The sequence below is a fragment of the Callorhinchus milii genome, unplaced genomic scaffold, assembly GCF_018977255.1.
Source record: "Callorhinchus milii isolate IMCB2004 unplaced genomic scaffold, IMCB_Cmil_1.0 Scaffold30, whole genome shotgun sequence".
Lineage (NCBI taxonomy): Eukaryota > Metazoa > Chordata > Chondrichthyes > Chimaeriformes > Callorhinchidae > Callorhinchus > Callorhinchus milii.
Window position 1 is genome coordinate 3,364,103 of NW_024704771.1, and position 23,874 is coordinate 3,387,976.

General features: G+C 48.6%; 2 protein-coding genes across 4 annotated transcripts; one reads left to right on the forward strand and one right to left on the reverse strand.

The window, feature by feature from the left end:
* The first annotated feature begins 3,293 nt into the window (after window positions 1-3,293).
* LOC103189479 lies at window positions 3,294-9,475 on the forward strand. Of its 3 annotated transcripts, XR_006085859.1 has the most exons (5): window positions 3,294-3,515; window positions 4,921-5,249; window positions 5,882-6,142; window positions 6,528-6,621; window positions 8,851-9,475. XR_006085859.1 is itself a non-coding variant. In XM_042344897.1 (4 exons), the coding sequence occupies exons 1-4, from the start codon at window positions 3,455-3,457 to the stop codon at window positions 8,841-8,843; spliced, it is 540 nt and encodes a 179-aa protein (XP_042200831.1). In that variant the 5' UTR covers window positions 3,294-3,454; the 3' UTR covers window positions 8,844-9,475. The 3 variants fall into 3 exon arrangements, 2 of the variants coding, with proteins under 2 accessions (XP_042200831.1, XP_042200832.1); XM_042344897.1 differs by lacking the exon at window positions 5,882-6,142 and having other exon boundaries at window positions 8,788-9,475; XM_042344898.1 differs by lacking the exon at window positions 5,882-6,142.
* A 1,282-nt stretch (window positions 9,476-10,757) lies between these two features.
* Window positions 10,758-22,730, reverse strand: LOC103189477. Its single transcript, XM_007909895.2, has 2 exons — window positions 22,067-22,730; window positions 10,758-11,063 (listed from the first exon to the last, which is right to left on the reverse strand). Exons 1-2 carry the CDS (start codon window positions 22,505-22,507, stop codon window positions 10,758-10,760), a joined length of 747 nt encoding a protein of 248 aa, XP_007908086.1. The 5' UTR covers window positions 22,508-22,730.
* Window positions 22,731-23,874: the final 1,144 nt, after the last annotated feature.

Sequence of the window (23,874 nt, forward strand, 5' to 3'; positions counted from 1 at the left end):
CCCCTGTGATCTGGTCAACCAGAGTCCTGTGGCTCAGTGGTTAGAGCACTCGCTTTGCAAGCGAGAGACCTGAGTTCAATTCCAGGCAGAGGGCCAAACCTCGAGCAAGTTTCCTTACTCCACACAGAGCCTAATAATAATCCCTCCAAAACCAAAAACAATAATAAATTGGTCATTTTCAATCCATGACTGTTTGTGGGACATTGCTGTGCGCAATTGGCCGCCGCGTTTCGCCCACAAATATACAGTCAATTCACTTTACAGTGTGTTCTGTGAAGCGCTTTGGGACGTCCTCCCGACGTGAAATGGGCTATATCAAATGCAAGGATTATTATTATTATTATTATTATAACCAGGACGTTAAAGATTTTAGACTCTGCACAACTCTGGCCAGCGTCCATATGGACCATCAGGTGGTTCAGAGGTCTGTGCTCTGCCGCTGTTCACTGCTGCTGAGCTGGGTCGAGGAGAGAGGGCGAGGGCTGCTCTGTGCCCTTCCACATATCTGTCTCTGGGCTGGCGCATTGCTCTGGGGTCAGGGCTACCAGCCCCACGATCTGCCCTTCACCCCCACTGGAGGCTTGGAGAAAGCTGCGGGGTGGGGGGCACAACGGAGAGAGGGAGGGGGGCTCAGGAAGGTGACGTAATGGGGGTAAGAGAGAGAGGGAGAGCAGTAGAGTGAGCGATACAAAGCGAAAGTGAAATAGGGGGATCAGAAGGGTGATGTAACGGGGGTGAGAGAGGGAGAGATACAGAGAGTGTGAGAGAGAGAATCAGATACACAGAGATACTGAGAGGCAGAAACGCATCACAACGCTAAAGAGCCTCCAAACCCAACTGAGAATTCCATGCATCCCACCTACACATGGAAATCCCAGAGATGGACTGAGAGTGAGAGAGACTGAGAAGGAGGAAACAGCAGGAGAGAAAGTGACAAAGAGAGAGAGAGACTGCGAGATTGTGAGATAGAAAGTGAGATACAGTCAACTCTGAATAATTGGCCTCCGGCTTAACTTGTCAAGTTACCAATATCACAGCCATTTCCCATCAAAATGTTAATAAAGGACTTTCACCCACAAAATACATAGTCACTACACTTTACAGTATATTCTGTGACTGAGAGAAAGGGACAGTGGGAAAGAGAGATGGACATCCAAAGAGAGAGAGAGAGAGGGAGAGAGAGAATAAGGCACACAGAGAAGGAGAGAAAGACTCAGAGAGTCAGACAGAGATACTTAGATATTCCAAAAGACAGAGAGACCAAAGGAGAGAGAGAGAGAGAGAGAGAGATACTGAAACAGCCAGAGAGGAGGAGAGGGAGTGAAAGAGAGAGAGAGTGATACTGACAGAGAAAGAGAAACTGACAGAGAAAGACAAACGGAGAGATGGAGAGAGTGAGAGAGCCCACACGTTGGTCCAGGAATAATCTTCACTTACTTGTGTATAACCTTCTCCAGAACATTGTTGTCGATTTGCGTTGCGTGTGAGGTCACAGCGAGGATCAAAGCAACCAGGAGACAGGAAACTCTGTCCATCATGTCCCCCTTCGCTGTGAGAGACACAACAACAACAACAACTTCCATTGATACATCGCCCCTCACGCGGGGTAGCGACACGGAGTGCTTGCCAGTGGCGGAGTCTGACCCCGAGGCAGGGGGAGAGGGATGGGGGAGGTCACCGTCTAAAAGGAAGGTCTTCAGGCGGGATTTGAAGGGAAGGGTCAAGGCGAAGGGATTGAGGGAGAGAGTTCCAGAGTTTTGGGGCGTAGTGGCCACCAATGGTGGAGCGGGGTTGGGGGGGTGGGGGGGGCACAAGGGACAAGCAGGAGGCCTGAGCCGGCCGAGTGGAGGCAGCAGGTGGTGGAGGGGTTGGTTGAGAGGGTAAGCAGGTCGGAGGTGCAAGGGGATGAAGGGCTTGGAAAACAAGTGAGAAACGGAGACACAGTGACGACATTCCCTCCGCACCACTTAACACTGTCGGTGTCTCAGTCTCTCAAAGCGCTTCAGTGAATCGACCGTATATTTTGTTGGCAAAACGCGCAGCAGCCCATAGCGCGCAGCAGCGTCCCACACAAACAGCCGAGGATTGAAGCGACTATTCTTATTTTTTTGGGAATAAATTGTTACCCCTGGAGCTCAGAGTCCAGGCTGGGATATTGCACAATCTGACGGTTGCTCACAATCCCAACTCCAATGGTCAATCAGAAGTGAACTGTGTAAACCCTGTGACTGACAGCAGTTTGGACCAGGAGAGAAGTGAAGGCGAGAATGGTGTCCGCACACTCCAGTCTGACAGAGGATTTAACCTGTCCTATTTGTCCAGATCTCTTCGCTGATCCCGTTATCCTGGAATGCGGCCACAACTTCTGCCACTCCTGCGTCGCACGGAGCTGGGAATCGCAGGAGGCAAACTCCTGTCCGGAACGCCGGCAAGTCGTTCCTGAAAGTAAACCCGAAGGTTCGTCCGGCCCTGGCGAGTCTGGCAGAGAAAGCTCGGCGTCTTAAGCCGGACTCCGTCCGAGGCGGAGAGCAAACTTTACTGTGAAAAACGCCGGGAGGAAATTAAGCCGTTTTGTGAAACAGACAAGAAATTGACATGTTTGATTTGCGGAGGTTCGCGGCAACGCAGAAATCACAGCTTCCTGTCGCTAGCGAACGCATTTAAATTCTACAAGGTTAAAAACAAACCCTGACGCCAAGATTAATCTGCTGCCACTTTAACCATAAATCATAAGGGATCCATTGTTAAGTGTGTTTTGTTTCCTCATTTTATCAATAAGAGGAAAGCTGCGGTGATTTTATCGTAATTCCTCGTGCATCGAGATGCGGCTGAACAAATCAGACCAGACAGTTGTTATAATAATTGTCTCTCCAGTTGATACAGCGCTTTTCACGTCCTCTGGACAACTCAAAGCGCTTCACAGAATAGACTGTAAGGTGAATTGACTGTATATTTGTGAGGAATAAGTGGAGTCCTGGCAGTGAACTCGTAATAGTGACAGTGCACAATTGAAACGAAATGATTTTCATGCACAGCCGTCAGTTCTATCTCTGCTGTACGAACAGCAACTTGCATTTATATAGCGCCTTATAGCGCGGTAGTGTCCCGCAGCCCTTAAATTTATTTCTTATCAAAAGATTGAATGTTGCTTTGTCTTAATAATAGTTTGAGTCAGTCAAACCCCCACGAGGCTCCTTGAGGGGTTACATAAGTGCATGGCGTTGGGGAGTGGAGCAAATAGGAAGTTGAATGAGTCATATCAGGGCTGACGCAAGATCGCTGCAATTGGGTCGGGCGAGTGGCGTGAGGGGTGTAAGGTTATTTTTACAACTTGCAGACACTTTGCCAAAGAGTTTCCAACATAAAGTCTGAGCGAAACTTGCTGCAGAATCTCATCGGTATTTCCAGTGAGATTCCACCACACTAAGTTGAGAGAAAAGTTCACGGCTGAGGAATGGCTGATCCCAACTGCTTTCTTAACTTAGCTTTATTCTGTGGGCTTTGCCTTCTGCGAGGTAAGTCACATTAAATCCATCGATAAGTCCCGACCGCGTGTTTTATTTCCTCATATACATAATTTTAACAACGAGGGGAGACTGCAGCGATTTTATCGGGAGGATGTCACAGTGGGTGGGGAGGATGTCGCAGTGTGTGGGGTGGGGGATGTCACAGTGGGTGGGTGGGGGGATGTCACAGTGGGTGGGGGGGATGTCAGTGTGTGGGGGGGGGGGATGTCACAGTGGGGAATGTCCCAGTGGTGGGTGGATGTCACAGTGACAAAGGGTAGGAGAGTGACCGAAGACATGGTCGAAGAGGAGGATCTTGAGATGTGCCTTGAACGAGGAAGAGAAGGGGCGATGGGAAGAGACTGTGAGATGGAGTTCCAAAGTTTGGGGGCAGAGGGTGAAGGCCTGACCATTGATGGTGGGGTGGGCCATGGGGGGGAGGGGGGGGGGGGCATGGAGCAGCCCATTGAGCAGAGGGAGCGGACAGGTCTACATGGGATTAACAGATCACAGTGATGGGAAGGAGCAAGGATGGTGGAGGGCTTTGAAGGCGAGGAGCAGGATTTTGAACTCCATCCTCTGAGGGATGGGGAGTCAGTGGCAAAGATGGAGTCACAGAGCCTAGTGTAAGGAGAGGACATGAGCTGCAGAGTTCTGGATGATCTGCAGCTTGTGGAGAGAAGAGTTGGGAAGGCCGACAAGCAGGGAGTTGGCGTGTTATACTCATTCATGATGCACTCATGTGTCAGCCTGGCTCAGTTGGTCACACTCGCAACTCCAAGTCAGAAGGTTGTGGGGAAAAAGCCCCACGTCAGGACTTGGAATCACACAGTCTAAGCTGACACTCCAATGCCCGCTGGGGGTATGTTGTTTATTGTTGGAGTCGCCATCTTTTGACTGAGCTGTAAAAACTGAGATCCCGACTGCCTTTTCAGAGAGACGGTAAAGGTTCCATGGCCCTATTCGAAAGAGAAGGGAGTTTCTCTCTCCCGGTGTTCTGGCCAACAATCCCCCCGAATAAAATTGGTCCCTCACTCCATGGCTGTTTGTGGCACATTGCTATGCGCAAACTGGCCGCCGCGTTTCACCCATAAGATAAAAGCCTTGCAGTATATCCTGCGAAGCACTTTGAGATGTCTCAATGAGGTGATCAGGTGCAACACCAAACCCACAAGGATTATTATTTTGTGACACACTTTCAACCTCTATGCCTCGAAACTCTGGAACAGTCTCCCTCAATCCCTCTGCCTTTCCCATCTTCAGGTTGCACCCGAAGACCTTCCTCTTTGACCGTTCCTACAGTCGCTGCCCCACCCCACCAGGTTGGCGTCATGTTCCGCCACTGCCAAGCATTCCTGCGTGAGTAAGTGCTGTGTAAGTGCAAGTTGTAATGGAGGTTATTGTCTGTTTCCAGTGTTTGCACAGGAAGAAGTCGACACGCACCCGGTGCAGGATGTGTTTGTTGCAGAGGGGAATGATGTGCAGTTCCCTGCTCTGGGACCCTTGGACGGGCCCGAAGTGAACGTGGTGCTGTGCGATGTGCACCATGGAGCTACAAACACCATGTTGTTAAATTACTACCGAGGGAGTCCAGTGGAGCTGACCTCAAGGTTTGTGAATCGCTCTGGGCTCTCCTGGCGGACGGAGTCTTTCGCCTACACGAGGTCCGCCTCAGTGACCAAGCCATCTACAGTTTTCGAATCAACCTGGGAGCAAGGAAGTTCTACAGGCTGCACGTGCTCAGTAAGTCGCCGTGTGTCCTTCAGCAAGACTCTGACGCCAGTCGTCGTTCATCACCGTTGCCTGTTTGCGGAATTCCCAACCGATACCCTGAATGCTTAACCCTCTCCTCCAGCCGTTTGTAGACTCCTGTAGTGTAGTGGTTAGAGCACTCGCCTCACAGAAGTGTAGTGATTAGAGCGCTCGCCCCCCCCCCCCCCCACCCCCGGGTGGGGGCAAAGCCCGAGGCAAGTTTCCTTACTCTCCACGCTACTGTTTACCTAGCAGGAAGTAGGAGCCCGGTTGTTAGTCGTTTGGCAGATTGCTTTTCTGGGGGTAATAATCCCTTCAAAAAACGTATAATATTTTGTCAGTCTACCACTGTTGGTGGGACACCGCTGTGCACAATTGGAGGCCGCGTTTCGCCCACAAACTACTCAATCGCCACACTTTACCGTATATTCTGTGAAGCTCTTTGAGACATCTGAACAATCTGAATTATTATTATTATTATTACTGGCTAAAACCCTGTCTTGGGGTGGGGCTGCACTATGAGGGGCGGGGCTGTGTGGGGAGATGGGGCGGGGCTGTGTAGGTAGGGAGGTGGGGCGGCAGGGCTGTGACTTAGAAGAACTTTTCCTTCTCCTTCCCACCAGCTCCAGTCTCTGCACCCAACATACAGAGAAACGCCTCAGTCTTTCTGCCGGACGTGCAGTTGGTTTGTGCTGCCTCAGGGTCTAACCTGACACGCAGGTGGATGAAGGAAGCTTTGCCGCTGCCCCCTGATTGCCACTTATCCAGCGACAACACCACCCTGCTCATCAGGAATGCCACTGCGACTCACAACGGGAACTTTTCCTGCTCCGTGGAAAACCGTGTCAGCTCCCGGCAAACCCATTTCAACCTGATCATTGGTGGTGAGTTCAGGCCATTGGCGGTGAAAGGTGACTCAAAAAAAGAACCAGCGGGGCGTTGAGGAGACAATTTTTTTCCCCAGAGAGTTATTACCCTCTGGAATGCTTATTGCCTTTCAAAGGGGAATTGGATACGCAGTTGAAAAGGAAAATTTGGCAGAGCTATACGGCAATAGAGAGAGGAATAGTCTGTTCAATCCATGACTGTTTATGGGACCCTCTCGGCATTTCGCCCACAAAATTCACAGTCAATTCACTTTACAGTATAATCGGTGAAGCGCTTTGAGAAGTCTCGAATACACGATAAGGCGCTATATCAAATACAATATCATTATTATGTGTCCTGCGAGTTCTCGGTGCGGTTGGTGACTGGTGACCTGTGTTGTAGATGGGGGTCAGAACTTTGTACACACATGGATTTACATTGTCACCTCTCTCCTGGTTTGGCTGTGTTCTTAGCTGTGCTGCTGTCTGGAAACTAGGTAAGTAATACATAATCCATTTTTATTTATTAATGTATCTGCAAAATGTATTTTCTCTCTCTTTAATACTCTCCCCCTCTCCCCTTCCTCCTCTCTTTCCTTGTGTGTGTGTGTGTGTCTCTCGTTCTCTCTCTTTCTTTCGCTTGAGTTCTCTCTTTGCTCTTCTCTCTATGATTTCATCTCCCTTAACTCCTCCATCCTCTTCCCTATCACTCAACTCTCTTCGATTGCCTAGAAACAAAAAACTACCCCCACTCCTCTCGCCATCACCCTAGAGACATCTGAACTCATGACCCTCTGGTCTTCCTCCTGTAACGACCTTATCTCCTCAGTCACTCTTCTCCACAACTCCCTCTCTGTCATCCTTGACACTGTTGCCCACATCACCTCCCATCAACGCCTCCTACTCTTGCATGTCCCCCCCTAATACACCAGTCACCTCCACTCCCTCAAGTCTCAGGTGTGTGTCACTAAACACACCTGGCACAAATCCTACCTAATAGATTAATTGCCAGAACTCGCTGGACCAATTCATAACCAACCACGATGCTCTTACTTCACATACAACAACAACAAGATTCCATTTATTAAGCGCCTTTCACGTCGGGAGGACGTCCCAAGGCGCTGTACAGTTGGGTCAGGACCGGAGCAGGGGGAAAATGGTCAGGATGAGGGGAGGGAAGGGAGGGAGCGAGAGAGGAGGGGGTAGAGAGTCGAGAGGGGAGCTGAAGGCACGGACAAATAGAAAGGTCTTGAGACCGGCCTTGAAGGAGGAAAGGGAGGAAGCAAGGCGAAGGCACTGGGGGATAGAGTTCCAGAGCCTCGGGGCTGAGGGCTGAAGGCCACCGATGGTAGGGCGGTTGGGGCGGGGGATGTGGAGTAGACCGGAGCCAGAGGAACGGAGGGTACGGGCAGGTAGGTAGGGGGATAGTAGGTCGGAGAGGTAGGAGGGAGCGAGGCCGTGAATGGCCTTGTAGGTGAGGTGAGGATCTTGAATAAATATAAATAAACATAAATCCTCCTTCTACTCCAAGATCATCCCGTTGGCCAAGGTCAACCCCAGGCTCTTCTTTTCCACCACGAACCAGCTCCTTTGTCCACCTTCCCATGCCTTGCCCATCCTCTCCTCCAAGTGTAAGGAGATGATAGAACTTCCTTGAGTCCAAACTTGAGCCAATCCCCTCTGCTTCCTCTGCCCTTTCCATTGCCGCCCCCCCCTCCAGTCCCCACCCATCTCTCCCCCATACCTTTGACCCTGTTTCTCCTTCTTCTCTTCACCATTTCCCAAATGAATCCCACCACCTGCTCCCTTGACCTGACTTGGGCAAGTTTCCTTACGCCACATGCCTGAGAATAAACCCTCAAGAAAAAAAAACAATAATAAATTGGTTACTTCAATCCATGACTGTTGTGGGACACTGCTGTGTGCAATTGGCTGCCGCATTTCGCCCACAAATATACAATCTGTGAAGACGTGAAAAGCACTATATCAAATGCAAGGATTATTATTATTATTGACCCCATCTCTATCCCTCTCCTTACGTCCCAGCTCCACTTCCTTGTCCCACTACAAATAGACATTGTCAACCTTTCTCTGTCCACTGGCACCTTATTCATTCTCTTAAAAACCGCTGCCATCAAGCCCACCTTCATAAACCCCGAGCCATCTCTGTAATCCAACTACCTCCCTATCTCCTGCCTTTCTTTTCTCTTCAAGGTCCTGAAATGAGTCATTGTTTCCCAGTTTTGCTCTTTCCTCTCCCGACACTCCCTGTATGAAACCCTCCAACCTGGAAACAGCCTTGGTCAAAGTTATAAATGACGTTCTATCCATCTGTAACCAGGGATCTCTCTCCATCTCCTTGTTCTTCTCGATCTCTCTGCTGCCTTCAATACTATCGACAACTCTATTCTTCTCCACTACCTGTCCTCTCAGGTCTTCAGGTGCAACTTGAATATGGGAAAGGATGAAAATGCCTCTCTCTCTCTGTGCTCTCTCTCTCTCTCTCTCTCTCTCTGTGCCTCTCTTCCTCCTTGCGCCTTTCTCTCTTTTCCTCTGTCTCTTTGTGTGCATCTCTCTCTGTGCCTCTCTCTGTGCGCCCCCCTCTCGCTCTCTCTCTCACTCACTCTGTGCCTCTCTTTCTCTCTCTCTGCATTTCAATACAGATTGCTCAGTCCGTGTTCTGCTGCCTCAATCATCACTCTCTTACCTGTGTTTATGATCATCAGAAACCCTGAAGATGCACTGAACTACAACAATCTTCCAGAGACTTCTTGCAGTGAGGGAGACCTTCTCTACAATTCAGTAATTCCAACAGATTGATCCTTCCTTTCAGTGCAGTAGAACTGCTACACTTTATGCAATACCTATATAGATATCCTTTGGTACTTCCGCAGTGCAATTTAGTGTTATTTGTTTACTTATTTATTCCAATTTGTCCAACTCAGCTCATTGTTATGCTTCCAAAACCTCAATAACCATAAATTGAACTACTCTACTGAATGTAAACCATTTCACATACCTTGGCAGCTACCCATCAAAGAATGTGAACATCAATTATTTAATCGAGCATTAATTTCTTAATTTCATTATATTTAAGTATTTGCCCACAAAGTGTAGAGACACTAGACTTTACTTGGGACCCTTCACTGAATTTACATTAACCAGCCTTGGAGAAGCTACACAGTGCCACACATGAGACATAAATTGTGGGAACCTAAGTGCCAATAAGGAGCCAATAGGGAAACTCGTCGTCCTGTTTGACCCTCAACTGTCCTTCATCCCTCACATAAATGCCATGACCTACTCCGCCTTTCCCCACCTCTGCAACTGGCTCTCACCCCAGGCCGCCGAGACCCTCATTCATGCGTTCATCACGTTCAGGCTCAACTATGCAAACTCCGTGCTTCTCATCCTTTTCACAGGCTGCAGATCGTCCGGATCTCTGCAGCCCGTGCCCTCTCCTACACGAGGCTCCACAACCCCATTACCCCAATCCTTGGCCGACTCCACTGGCTTCACATCATTCAGAGGATACAGTTCAAGATCCTGGTCATCGCCTTCAAAGCCCTACACGGCCTCACTTTTGCCTATCTCTTAACCCCCTACAACCTGTCCACGCCCTCCGTACACCGAGCTCCGACCTGCTTCACTCCATTATTGATTGGTGGGCTTTCAGCTTCTCTGCCCCCACCCTCTGAAATGCTATCCCACAGTTCTTCCACCTCGCCCCCCCCCCCTCCCTTGCCTCCTTCAAAATCCGTCTCAAGACCCTCCTCTTTGACCACACCTTTGGTCACCCTCATACTCCTACCCTCCCCACCCTCCAACCCTCCTGATCCCAAACACCAGCTCGGATCCCTTGCACCTTGGGACATCCTCCTGACTTGAAAGGTGCTGGATAAGGGAAGGTTGTTGTTGCCAACCTGTCACTACATGCAAATTTACCTGTTGCAATGCCGAAAAATCGCATGTGCCGCACGGAACAGTGAACAAGTACGAAAGACAAAGTTTTGATGATCAGGCAATGCAGATCGCCCAACTAAATGCAAATTAGTCCCAATGTCTTTCAGGAGAAGTACCAGAGGCTCCAATTCTGTGAAATGATAAAGTGGCATTGCCTCCAAATTTAATTTGAAGCCACAGACTTGGAATGGGGGAGGTCAGACAGAGCGAATTGAGGTGTTTACGTTTACTTGATTGATATTACGGTTAAAAGGGCAATAAAATGATTTGAGGTGTTTACATCTGACCTAACGTTTACTTGAAATGTGATTGATAATACGGTTACAGCATTAATAATGGAGCTTATATTTTATTAAAACAGATCTATTTTGACATCTGTTTGTTATACTGTTCATTGTATAGTACATGTTTTCTGCGTATAAAGTATACTACTGTGCAATAAAAAAAATAATTTGGTCACTCAATCCATGACAGCCAATTGCACACAGCAGAGGCCCACAAACAGTCGTGGATTGGGTGACCCTATTATTATTATTATTTTTTATATATCCAAGTGCTGGGAGCAGGGATGGATTGCCCTTGATGGGGTTCCAGGGCTATCGTAGGTTTGGCAGCCCCTCTAAGGGAAAGCAAAAGAAACCAATAAAATTGTGGGGAATTGGCAGAGTGCTCAGGGTGCTGTTGGGCCACCTCTTGGAAGCCTCAGAGCTGATCTGGGGGCCAGGCTGGGAGCTGGGCTCGGGTCTGGGCTGGGGCCCATGGGTGCCATGCTATAGGATGATATCAGTGATATTCTTTCCGCATCTTGTGGCTCCATTCCCCGATTGCTGTCTGTGTCTTTTCTCCCAGTTTGTCCTGTCGCTGTGTTTCCATTCTCTGTTCCTCCGACTGTGGCTTCACTTTCAGTCTCAGTCACTTTGCAGGTAAAAATGAAACAAATTCCCAAGGTCACAATAAGCAGGAGTCCTCCACAGAGCTGCGAAATGTGGGAGAAAAGACAAAGAAATTGTTTCTGGTCTTCTCACATTTTGAAATCCCATCATCAAGAATATCCAAACCAAACTACTTAGATTTTCACATAATAAAACCATAATCCTTGCATTTGATATAGCGCCTAATCACATCATTGAGACGTCCCAAAGCACTTCACAGGCTGTATTGCAAATTGGTTTGATTGTATTTTGTGGGTCAAATGCGGCAGCCAATTTGTGGACAGCAGTGTCGCCCAAATAGCCATGAAACGAATAACTGATTTTGTTCCTCAGATTATAAAGACAAGCCGAGAAGGGGTGGCGGGGAAAGAAAGACAAAGGAGACATTTAGGTCGAGGACAAGAGATGATGAGATCAGAGGTGTTGATGCTGCAGGACATAATCTGCTCCCTTCTGTTAGAAAAGGTTGATTTCAATATAATTTGTAAACAATATGGGAATTAATACCCATATATGCAAGACGGTACAGGGATAGGAGAGAAAGAAACTGTTAGTCCTAATTAGAAACTGTTAACATTTTAAGAATTTGCAGAATGAGCCATCCTGGTTCTAAAAGGTCAACGGTCAGTCAGTTGTGATGGAGAGGGAAGACATAAAACAGACAGAGACCGGCCCCAGCCTTGGAAGGAAAAAAGTAAGTTATCCTGTGTTGAAGAATAATGTGTAAGCTGCTTTGTGTCAAAAGGGGCTGCTTATCTAGAAGCTATGGCTACAAGGATGTGCGAGGGTCGAGTATGTTGGTTACGCGCTAAGATGCTTGATTGGAGAAGTGGGGAAGTAAGACAGCAGATCCAGCCAGACATAGAGCGCAGCCGAACCATCGGAGAGATGGTGCTGAAACCATCGCAACTGACTGACTGACTGACTGCTCGAAAACTGGAAGTGTAAGTTCTGTTACTTGCAGTGGAAGTATTATTTTACTTCTTTTGTGTGTGTTACTTTGGTTAATAAATCTCGATTACACCTTAATTGGATTGTCGGGTCATTATTTGCACCTCGGGATCGGAAATCCCAACACATTGGTGACCACGAAGGGACCCGACAAGTGATAGAGATTATCGTCATCAGTAACTGAGAGAGGCCGGAGAGCCATAAGAATAAACTCGGGCGTTTAAGTTGAGCATAGACCAAGGAAGGTCTACCTGATCGGACTCAGGGAGTCATAAGCATTGACTCGGAGTCACAAGAAGAAAAACTCGGCTAAGTTTTGTGTTATTCAATAAGACTCGGGGAGTCTTGGCTGAAGTATTGGTTCGGGCAAGACTTGTGCAAAAACGCAGAACAGAAGGCCGATCATTTAGAAATACAACATCCAGGGGTCACCAAAACCCTTTGAACAGGGAATGACGTGGATAGAGGAGGGAGAAATAAACACAGGAGGAAAGAGTTGCAGATCTTTAGTCAAGTACGCCATGTGGAGAGGATGTTTGGGGACCCAGAGGAGAATTAAAGAAATTAGAAAAAGCATCAGGGGAAAAAGAGGATGAATTAAAGGGAGAGAGCGAGAAGACGTGCAATGGAGAAAACTCTGTTTGAAGTAAAGGAGAATGAATTAAAGGGAGAAAGAGAAAGACGTGAAGTAGAAATGATCCAATTAAGACAGACATCAGAGGAAAAGAAAACGAATTAAAAGAAAGAAGCGAAATAGAAAAATCTTTCTTGGAAGGAAAGGAGCGTGAAGTGGCTCAATTGAAGCGAGCCTTGGAGGAGAAAGAGCGAATAAGATAGAATTGTACGCGGAAAGGGAGAAATACGGGCCAGAAAGGGCTCAATGGAGGGAAGTGGAAGGAAATTATCAATATAAAATAAGAGAAATGGGGATCTTAATGGACAGCCAGCAGGGAGCGCTGAACTTAGCTAATGCCGAACAGTGAAGCAATGAAGAGAATACATGGCTGGTGAAGCAACTTATGGACAAAAATAAGGAGTTAAAAGAAAAGTTAGAAGATGCGAGGGGAGCAATCCGGGAATTTATAGAACAGACTAAAGGAAAGGAATGTGACCATCGACAATGTCAAATAGAAATACAAGGATTGAAACAAAAGCTTAGGGGAAGACAGGTTATGGTAGAGGCTGTAACAGGAGGAAGAGATAGTTTAGAAGATAAAACCTCCCGATGCCAGGTTGACGAGGGATATGATCCCCCTCAGGTCTCCCTAATGACACGCATGTTGGAGTATGATGGCGACAGAGACGCTATAGCCAGACGCCGAAATCACAGTAGGGCATTGAATAGCGGAGAATGTGCAGACTATGCTCGAGAGTTGGGACCGATCAACGGTAAATCCAAACCAACTGAGGTGAATATCCGATGGACGCTGTTAAAGGATTGTCATCCTGAATTGGAGGATGCAGACCTCAGGCGTATTCTGTTGGCTTCTCTCAGTACTGAGTTAAAGAATAAAATACCCTGTGTAAATTTCGCCACGACCGTGCCATCCGCTGACTTTATGATTGCCGTCAAACAGGCACTGGGTGTAGGTACCTCCTGGGAACGTGTACACTGAATTGGGGAAAACATCACAGGTCAAGCATGAAAGTCCACGGGCATTCCATGAGCGTCTGGTGGAACTTTATTGTCCAACTCAGGGGAATAATCCAGATCAGACCGCAATCACAGACATGGAGGGATATAAAAACCAATTTCTCCTAAAATTGTTACTATCTATTAAAATGGCCCTAGGAGTATTGGTTAATCCGCGCACTGGTTGGAAGAAGTTATGGAGAGGACTGAGCAAGCCAGGATCACAACAGCCCCACTGGCATGTTGGAGGTTAAAAGAGAACTACAATCGGTCCATGAGGTAGAAGGACAGAGTCCCATGAATAACCCCGGAAAAGGGAGAAATTAGTGAGGACAGAATAGATCATATGGACGTAACAATCGCGGCGGAGGCCAAGGTTATTAGGGGCCAAGAACGTGGACGCGGTCAAGGTGTCGGGTATAACTCAGGGGGGCATCCACAACCTGAAGCAGGTCAATGTTTTGCTTGAGGTCAGAACGGGCATTGGGCAAAAGAATGGCCGAGTCAGACACAGGGCGGTAACCAATCGACAGAACAGTTACAGGCTCAGACAGATCAACTTCAGGATGTTGTGCAGAAAATGGGGGCACCAGACAAATTACTGGGGGCCGCTCGATTGGCCAAGTGGCTGAAGTAAATTCCCCCGCCCCGTGTCCGCTATTATTAACCCTCCAGGAGGCGACTGGAGGTGGTCCTCAAATCAGTAAAACCTCCCGTTCCTCACCCTTAAAAGCTACTGTAAAACCACAGGCAGCTTTGGTCGGGGAATCTAGACAGGATCCTGTGTCACATACACAGCGTCACAGAAAGGTGCTGCAGTTGGAGGAACAACTGAAATGTGAAAGAGAGATGTTGGGAGAAACTAAACAGGGATCTGAGAAGTTTAACTCAGAACCAGATGAAGCAAGAAAAGAAATGTATAATAATAATAATAATCGTTGCACTTGATATAGCGCTTTTCACATGGGGAGGACGTCCCAAAGCGCTTCACAGAACACACTGTAAAGTGAATTGACTGCAGTATATTTGTGGGCGAAACGCGGCAGCCAATTGCGCACAGCAATGTCCCACAGACAGTCGTGGATTGAAATGACCAATTCATGATTGATTTTTGTTTAGGGATTATTATCAGGCTTTTTGATAGTGTTCAACGAGAGACAATAAAAGCAAATGAATAATAATTAATAAAAATAATAATATAACCTGGGCGTCAAATTTGGAAGAAAGATTGGGACAAATGGTTACTTCTGAATTTGAAAGATTACAGAAGGAGTTGAAAGCAATGAGACAACTGATGGTGCAACATATAGATCCTTGTGTCTCACCGATATGCCTCCAGACCAAACAGGGAGATGACTTTTTGGCTAATCTGGAAGCCCTCAAACAGTTTAGTTTCCTTGATACTCGTGAGGAGTCCGGACGGGTCAAAATGCTGTTCTCTCAAATAAAGAGATTAACGAGAGTTGAGGGAGAGAGTAGGGTGGGTTCGTTGAAAAAAACACAAGAGAAAAGAAATTGATGCAGCGCAGCAACTTTAAACATCGCAGACTGCAGCCACCGACTCCGAGCAGTTTGAATTCACTGCCCGCTCGCGCTCTGGTTTGTGTAAACACTCACTGACCCAACTCGGGACGTCCTCCCGACGTGAAAGGCGCTCTATAAATGGAATCTTGTTGTTGTTGTTGTTGTTGCTTCGAGCTGACCAGCACCGGCTGCTCAGAGAGGGTCAATAAACCCTTTGGTTTCCACGTGAAGCGGCTCTATTTTTGCAGCTAATGATCATGTTCGAGCTACAATTGATTCCCTGGTAAACCTGTTAGTGCAAGTACCTTGAGGCAGTAGCACACATAGATCAAACTTCTACTCCACAAATATACAGTCTGTCCATGTCCTGTTGCAGTCTGCTACAGCCCTCCTCGCCATTTATTACTGTTCTAAGCTCTGTACCATTTGCAAACTTGGAAATTGTACTCCCTATACCCAAGTCCAGGTCATTTATATAGACCAAAAAAGCGGTGGTCCTAATACTGTCCTTGGGGAACACAACTCAATACTTACTTCCAATCTGAGAAACAACCGTTCACCACCACTATCTGCTTTTTGTCTCCCACCCAGTTCGGTATCCATGCTGCGACTGACCCTTCAATACTGTGGGCGTCAAGATTTCAATTTCCTCGCACTTGTAATTCAAATCCCTTCATGCCCTGACACCTCCCTACCTCTCCGACCTCTGCGGAACCCCAATCCCCAACCCACTGCCTTCACTCAACTGGTTCCGCCTTCTGCACATCCACGATGCCCTCCATTCCACCATCGGTGGCCACGCTTTCAGCCACTTCACCCCGAAACTCTGTAACACTCTTCCTCTCTCCCTCCGCCTTGCCCCCTCCTTCCCCAACTTCAGGTCCCACCTGAAGACCTTCTCTTCGACCATGCCTACAGGTATCTCCCCCATCCCCCCAGCTCAGTGTTGAGCTCCGCCACTGTCAAGTACTCTGTGACGCTACCCTGCAAGACGGGTACTGAGGAAATGCAAGTTGTTGTGGGTGGGGTCAAACCCACACGAGCCTCCTTGAAGGGTTACATAAATGCACGGCGGTTGGGGAGTGCTGCAAATAGGAAGTTGAATGAGTCGCATAACTGACTGATGCAATCTTACGGCAAGATACGAGTGATAGCTGTAATTGGGTCGGGCGAGTGGGGGGGGAGCGGAGGAAGTGCAGCAGTTATTAAAATCTTTTGCGCGACTTTTCCTCGCAAACCTTCCAGAACTTCCATTGTGCTGCTGCAGGTCATTCAGAACTCTGCAGCTCGTGTACTGTCCCGCACCAGGCTTCAGGACCACATCACTCCCACCCTCGCTCGCCTCCACTGGCTCCCCATCCCCCAGAGGATTAATTTCAAGATCCTCATCCTCACCTATAGGGCCATCCACGGCCTCGCTCCCTCCTACCTCTCTGACCTACTATCCCCCTACCTACCTGCCCGTACCCTCCGTTCCTCCGGCTCCGGTCTGCTCCACGTCCCCCGCCCCAATCGCCCTACCATCGGTGGTCGGGCCTTCAGTCTCTCAGCCCCCAGGCTCTGGAACTCCATCCCCCAGTGCCTTCGCCTTGCTTCCTCCCTCTCCTCCTTCAAGGCCGGTCTCAAAACCTTTCTCTTTGACCGAGCCTTCAGCTCCCCTCTCGACTCTCTACCCTCTCCTCGCTCCCTCCCTTCCCTCCCCTCACCCTGACCATTTTCCCCCCTCCTCGCTCCCTCCCTTCCCTCCCCTCACCCTGACCATTTTCCCCCCTCCTCGCTCGCTCCCTCCCTTCCCTCCCCTCACCCTGACCATTTTCCCCCCTCCTCACTCCCTCCCTTCCCTCCCCTCACCCTGACCATTTCCCCCCTCCTCGCTCCCTCCCTTCCCTCCCCTCACCCTGACCATTTCCCCCCCTGCTCGGGTCCTGACCCAACTGTGCAGTGCCTTGGGACGTCCTCCTGACGTGAAAGGCGCTTTATAAATGGAATCTTGTTGTTGTTGTTGTTGTTGCGCGCTTAGCATCACCATACACCAACCAGTGTTGACAAATTTACTTGACACCACATCAAATACCATCGCTTTGAACAGACAAATCAGCTACGCTGTATCCCTTATACACCGGGCAGCGGACAGAATCACGATCATGTTTACAACAACAACAAGATTCAATTTATAGAGCGCCTTTCACGTCGGGAGGACGTCCCAAGGCGCTGGACAGTTGGGTCAGGACCCGAGCAGTGGGGGAAATGGTCAGGGTGAGGGGAGGGAAGGGAGGGGGCGAGGAGGGGGTAGAGAGTCGAGAGCGGAGCTGAAGGCTGAAGGTCAAAGAGAAAGGTCTTGAGACCGGCCTTGAAGGAGGAAAGGGAGGAAACGGCGAAGGCACTGGGGGATAGAGTTCCAGAGCCTCGGGGCTGAGAGGCTGAAGGCCCGACCACCGATGGTAGGGCGGTTGGGGCGGGGGATGTGGAGCAGACCGGAGCCGGAGGAACGGAGGGTACGGGCAGGTAGGTAGGGGGACAGTAGGTCGGAGAGGTAGGAGGGAGCGAGGCCGTGAATGGCCTTGTAGGTGAGGATGAGGATCTTGAATTCGACCCTCTGGGGGATGGGGAGCCAGTGGAGGCGAGCGAGGGTGGGAGTGATGTGGTCGCGAAGCCTGGTGCGGGACAGTACACGTGCTGCAGAGTTCTGAATGACCTGCAGCTTGTGGAGGGAGGTGCCGGGAAGGCCGGCGAGGAGAGAGAGGTCCCATAGTTTACTCACTACTCCTCTTTCAGATTTAATGGTCACTTTCTTACTGGAGGTAAATTCCCTCGCCCTGGTACATGTAAAGTAGATTCAATAGTGATTATACCGGGAAGAGCACTGACAACTCCCAACTATCTCAAAGTTACATCTTTCTTTTACATGTTTCTAACTCCGCTTCCCTTCGTCGCAGAGATAGCCCCCACCCTTCACAGGCTGCTTTGCACAGAGGGAGAGATATGGACAATTTCTGGGCAGCCTTCCACAGCCTGCTTGCTTTTCAGCCTTAAGTTAGGCGGGTGTTGAGGCTGCAGCCGTTTAATCAGAAGCTGACGTCAACCCGTCCAGCAAAGCTACTGGATGAGGGCAAATTTCCTACAGCTAAATGTGAACAAGACTGAGGTCCTCCCGATCGGCTCACGCCAGCGCCTCAGCACCTCAGGCTCTGGCAGCGTCAACCTTCATGGTTGCACACTACAACTCACCAGCCATCAGGAACCCGGGTGTCTTGTTCGACCCTCAACTGTCTTTTCTCCCACACATTCAAGCCATGACCCGTCTGCCTTCCCTCACCTCCGTAACATCGCCCGACTCCGCCACTACCTCACCCCTCAGGCCACTGAAACTCTCGTTCATGCCCTCATCACCTCCAGGCTCGACTATGCAAACTCCCCGCTTGTCGGCCTTCCCAACTCCTCCCTCCACAGTCTGCAGATAATCCAGAACTCTGCCGCCCGTGTCCTCTCCCGCACCAAACTCCGTGACCCCATCTCCCCCACTCTCGCCCGTCTCAATTGGCTCCCTATCCTTCAGAGGATCCAATTCAAAAATCCTGGTCCTCACCCACAAAGCCCTCCATGGCCTCGCCCCACCCTACCTCTGCGACCTCCTAACCCCCAATAAATCCGCCCGCTCCCTCCGCTCAGCCGACTTCAGCTTGCTTCATGTCCCCCGACCCACCCGTCCCACGATTGGCAGGAGAGACTTCAGCCAATCTGCCCCCAACCTCTGGAACTCCGTCCACCAATCACTCTGACCCGCCCCCTCCTTAGCCTCCTTTAAGTCCCGCCTCAAGACCCTCTTCTTCGACCATGCCATCAGTCACCCCCTTTCCCACCCCTCCCTCCTCCCCTTGACCCCAGCTCGGATCTGAAATGCTGTACACTGTCCAACGCCTCCCGTTAAAGGTGCTATACAAACGTAATCTTGTTGTTTGTGGGACACTGCTGTACCCAATTGGCTGCCACATTTCGCCCAAAATATACAATCAATTCACTTTACAGTATATTCTGTGAAGCGCTTTGAGGCGTCTCAAAGGCGTGAAAAGCGTTACGTCAAATGCAAGGATTATTATTATTATTGTGACTCCGTTTTCTGATTGCCTTCTGTGTCTTCACTCCCAGTTTATCCTTCCTCGGTGTTTCCAATCTCTGTTCTTCCACTTGTGGCTTCAGTTTCTGTCTCAGTCATATTGATGCAACAACATTTTGAAGTAACCAACCAAGTGCATAAGGTTAGAATGAGCAGGAGTCCTCCAATGAGCTGCGAGGTGTGGGAGAAAAGACAAACAAATGTGATCATATCACAATGGTTTCCGGTCTTGTCACATTCGAAATTCCATCATCAACAATATCCAAACCACTAAGATTTCCATGTAACAAAACTCTAATCCTTGCTCTTGTTGTAGCGCCTTATCACGTCATTGGGACGTCTCAAAGCACTTCACAGGCTATATTGCAAAGTGGGTTGACTGTGTATTTTGTGGGCCAAATGCGGCAGCCAATTTGTAGACAGCAGTGTCCCCCAAACAATCATGGAGTGCGTAACTGATTTTGATCCTCAGATTATAAAGACAAGCCGAGAAGGGTTGGTGGGGAAAGAAAGACAAAGGAGACATTTAGGTTGAGGACAAGAGAGGTGTACAACAGAGGTGTTGATGCTGCAGGACATAATCTGCTCTCTTCCGAGTTCTGACCACTAGTTCTGACAAAAGATCATCGACCATGTAATGTTATCTCACGTTCTTCTCTCTGTAGGTGCTGTCTGACCTGCTTAGTGTTCCCAACGACGTCTGTTCTTATTTCAGATTTCCAGCATCTGCAGGATTTTGCCTTTTATGAACTTTGATATTGTCTTCACAGTGAAATGTACAGGTAGTAACAGGTGAGCGGAGTGGGCAGATTGTCGATAGTGACAAAAAATATGAGGAGGCTGCCGGCAGGCAGTGACATGTTGGCCGACTGCACTTACGATCATCTTTCCCTTCTGCACCCCATCCTTCCATGCCTCTACCACCCACCCCTGCCAAGCCAGGATTGTTCAGTACTTTGGGACGAATGTCCTCCCAAAGTGAAAGGCGCTGTAGAAAAGTAAATTTGTGGAATCCTTTAGTGTAGACACTGTAGACAACATTATAATGGCCAATCGTATGGACGTATAAATGCTGCCTCCAAAAATTCTTTGACTAAAGCGAGAGCAACAGTTTATTAAAATCTTTTGTGACACTTTTCTGCACAAATCTTCCAGAACTTCGATTGTGCTGCTGTGCACTTAGCATCAACATATACCAGTGCCTTAGCAACTGGAGATAAGATCATAATAGCCTACGAGCTGGTAAAATCAACTAAAAATGTCAAAATTTAGACAAATTTACAAAACAATCCACAAACCAATTGGAGCAAAACAAAATCTCTGGTTGAATGTCATCAAGACAGACAGAGGCTCTTCCAATTGTTTCCTATCTGTACCTTCTCACCTGAAGTTTCCAGGGTAATAATCCCTTAAAAAAATCATATAATCAATCCCCCGCTGTGTGTGGGACACTGCTGTGCACAATAGGCTGCTGCAGTCAATCCACTGTATGCTATAATCTGTGAAGCGATTTGAGATGTCTCAAGGACAAGATAAGGTGCTTTATCAATTGCAAGGATTACAATAATTACTTGCAAGAGTCACTAAGACACGAACCTGAGGTCCCATCTGCCTGAGCAGGTGGACATTAAAGATTCCAGGTCGCTAGTGGAAAAGAGAAGGGAATGTCTCTCTTCTGGTATCCTGGCAAACAATGCCCCAAATAAAATTGGTCATAAAATTCACTTGAAGGCTCTGTGGGACATTGGCGGGTGCAAGTTGCCTGCCACGTTTTGACCACTTTACAGTTTAATCCTGTGATGCACTTCGAGGTGTCTCAATGACATAATAAGGCACTGTATCAAATTCAAGATCCTCATCCTCACCTACAAGTCCATTCACGGCCTCGCTCCCTCCTACCTCTCTGACCTACTATCCCCCTACCTGCCTGCCCGTACCCTCCGTTCCTCTGGCTCCGGTCTGCTCCACATCCCCCGCTCCAACCGCCCTACCATCGGTGGCCGGGTCCTCAGCCTCTCAGCCCCTAGGCCCTCATTCAAGGCCGGTCTCAAGACCTCTCTCTTTGACCGTGACTTCAGCTCCTCTCTCGACTCTCTACCCCCTCCTCGCTCCCTCCCTTCCCTCCCCTCACCCTGACCATTTCCCCCACTGCTCGGGTCCTGACCCAACTGTACAGCACCTTGGTACATCCTCCCGACGTGAAAGGCACTCTATAAATGGAATCTTGTTGTTGTTGTTGTTGAAAGGATAATCATTATAATTACTAGGAAATCCAGAGCACTAATATCTTCCACAACAGGCATCCAAATAACAAAATGATTACATTGGGGGAAACTAGTCCATAATAATAATCCTTGCATTTGATATAGCACCTTATCACATCTTGGAGATGTATCAAAGCACTTCACAGAATATACTACAAAGTGAATTGACCGTATATTTTGTGGGTGAATCTCAACAGTCCATATCTCGAGGGCTGATCCTGTGATGTACAGTCAAATGAATTTGTATCATTTTTGCAAAACATTTTAATCTTACTCTCTAGAATTGCTTTCATCTACACATCTAGAATTTTGCGGCAGATTACTTTGTGCTCAGAGTAACATACGACAACTTGCACTCATGCAACTCAAAATATTGAACCGTTCTGTCAGGGAGCAAGAAAGGAAAACTGATTTAGCACGAACAGATTTCAAGAGTGACTGGAGATAAGAATGGATTTTTGCCTCAGGAACGGCCAATATTTGGTGGTGCGTCAACTCATTCCTTCACAAAAGAACTGAATGAGCATCTGGTTAGGAAGATGAGTAAACAAAATTACTCACTTGCGATCCCAGCAGAACATTGACGGCTCGTCGGTCCGCAGTTTCTATCGTTTGATTAACCGACGGTTTGCATGGATTTCGACCATTGTTTTTGAGAAGCTGGTCAGTCCTGATATTCCCGGTGGAAAACATGCAGATCGCATAATCACCGTCTACCAAAAGTAATGTCGCCCATATCGATGCAAGAAGAAGTGCTGTTGAAATGTGTTTCTTCGGATTATCTGAGCAGACTTTCTGTGATATCAAGTAAAAAAGGATCAGTGAAATCACAGGCACGAAAAAGAACATGAGACTGTAGAAACAATTATAATGCCCATCACACGGACATATAAATGCTGCCTCCAAAAATTCTTTGAATAAAGTGAGACCAGTCGTTATTAAAATCTTTTCTGTGACTTTTCCTCCCACACCATTCAAAAATTCCATCGTGCCGCTGTGCATTTGGCATCAACACATATCAGTGCTTTAGCAACTGGGCATAAGACCACAATAGCACACGCTAAACTCCAACTGAATGGCAACAAGACCGAGGCCCTCCTGATAGGTTCGCGCCAGCGCCTCCGCAACTCAACCTCACTCAGCCAGTCAGGAACCCGGGCGTCTTGTTTGAGGCTTTCTCCACCACATCCGCGCCGTGACTGGCACTGCCTACCACCACCTCCGCAACATTGACAGACTCCGCCACTGCCTCGCCCCTCAGGCTGCCCAAACCCCCCGTGTACTCGTGCACACGGGGGGTTTGGGCAGCCTGCTCGTGTACTCTCGCGCACCGGGCTCCGTGACCCCATCACTCGCACCCTCGCCCGACTCCACTGGCTCCCCATCCCCCAGAGGATCGAGTTCAAGATCCTCGTCCTCACCTTTAAGGCCATCCGTGGCCTCGCCCCCTCCTCCCTCTCTGACCTGCTGACTCCCTACGAGCCTGCCCGCTCCCTCCGTTCATCAGGCTCCGGTCTGCTCCATATCTCCTGCCCGACCCGCCCTACCATCGGTCACCGGGCTTTCAGCCTCTCTGCCCCCACACTCTGCAACTCCATTCCACAGTCCCTTTGCCTCGCTTCCTCCTTTGCCTCCTTCAAGGCCGGTCTCAAGATACTCCTCTTCGATCGTGCCTTTGGTCTGCTTCCTACCTCTCTGCCTTCCCTCACCCTACACCACCCCTTCCCCCCAATGCTCGGGTCCTGACCCCTGACTGTCCAGCGCCTTGGGACGTCCTCCCGACATGAAAGGCGCTCTATAAATGCAAAATTGTTGTTGTTGTTGTTGCCTACAAGCTGATAAAATCAACCAAAAATGTCAAAACTTAGAAGGCAAATTTAAAAAAAAACAATACGCAAACCAATTGGAGCATGGTCGGATTTCCAATCCTGCATTCGTGTCGAATGACCAGACAATATTAAGTTTGTGGCTCACTTAGTTTATTCAAAAGATTCAGTACATAATAGAGAAAATACATAAAACGTATACTACCGTTGCCGGAGCAGTCAATGTGCTTTGGCCCTAAATCTTTATGTGCCTGGTTCCCTGGCAAGTCTACCGCCCTTTCAACTTTATACCTTTCTTATCTTATCCGTGACATGTTTCAAACCTCTTTGGTCATCCAATCAATGATCGGGTACGTAGACCACATAGGCCTTTTGTAAATAGGGGCCAAGGCTTGAGCAGCTTTCGTCAGGAACTGTGCGGTATTATCTATAAAAACAACTCGTACATCCTGTATATCCTGTTATCAGTGTGAGACAACAGGTACTTTTCACTCACACAAGGCCAGCGGTTAAACTCACTTCAGCACTTTATTTTTAACCACA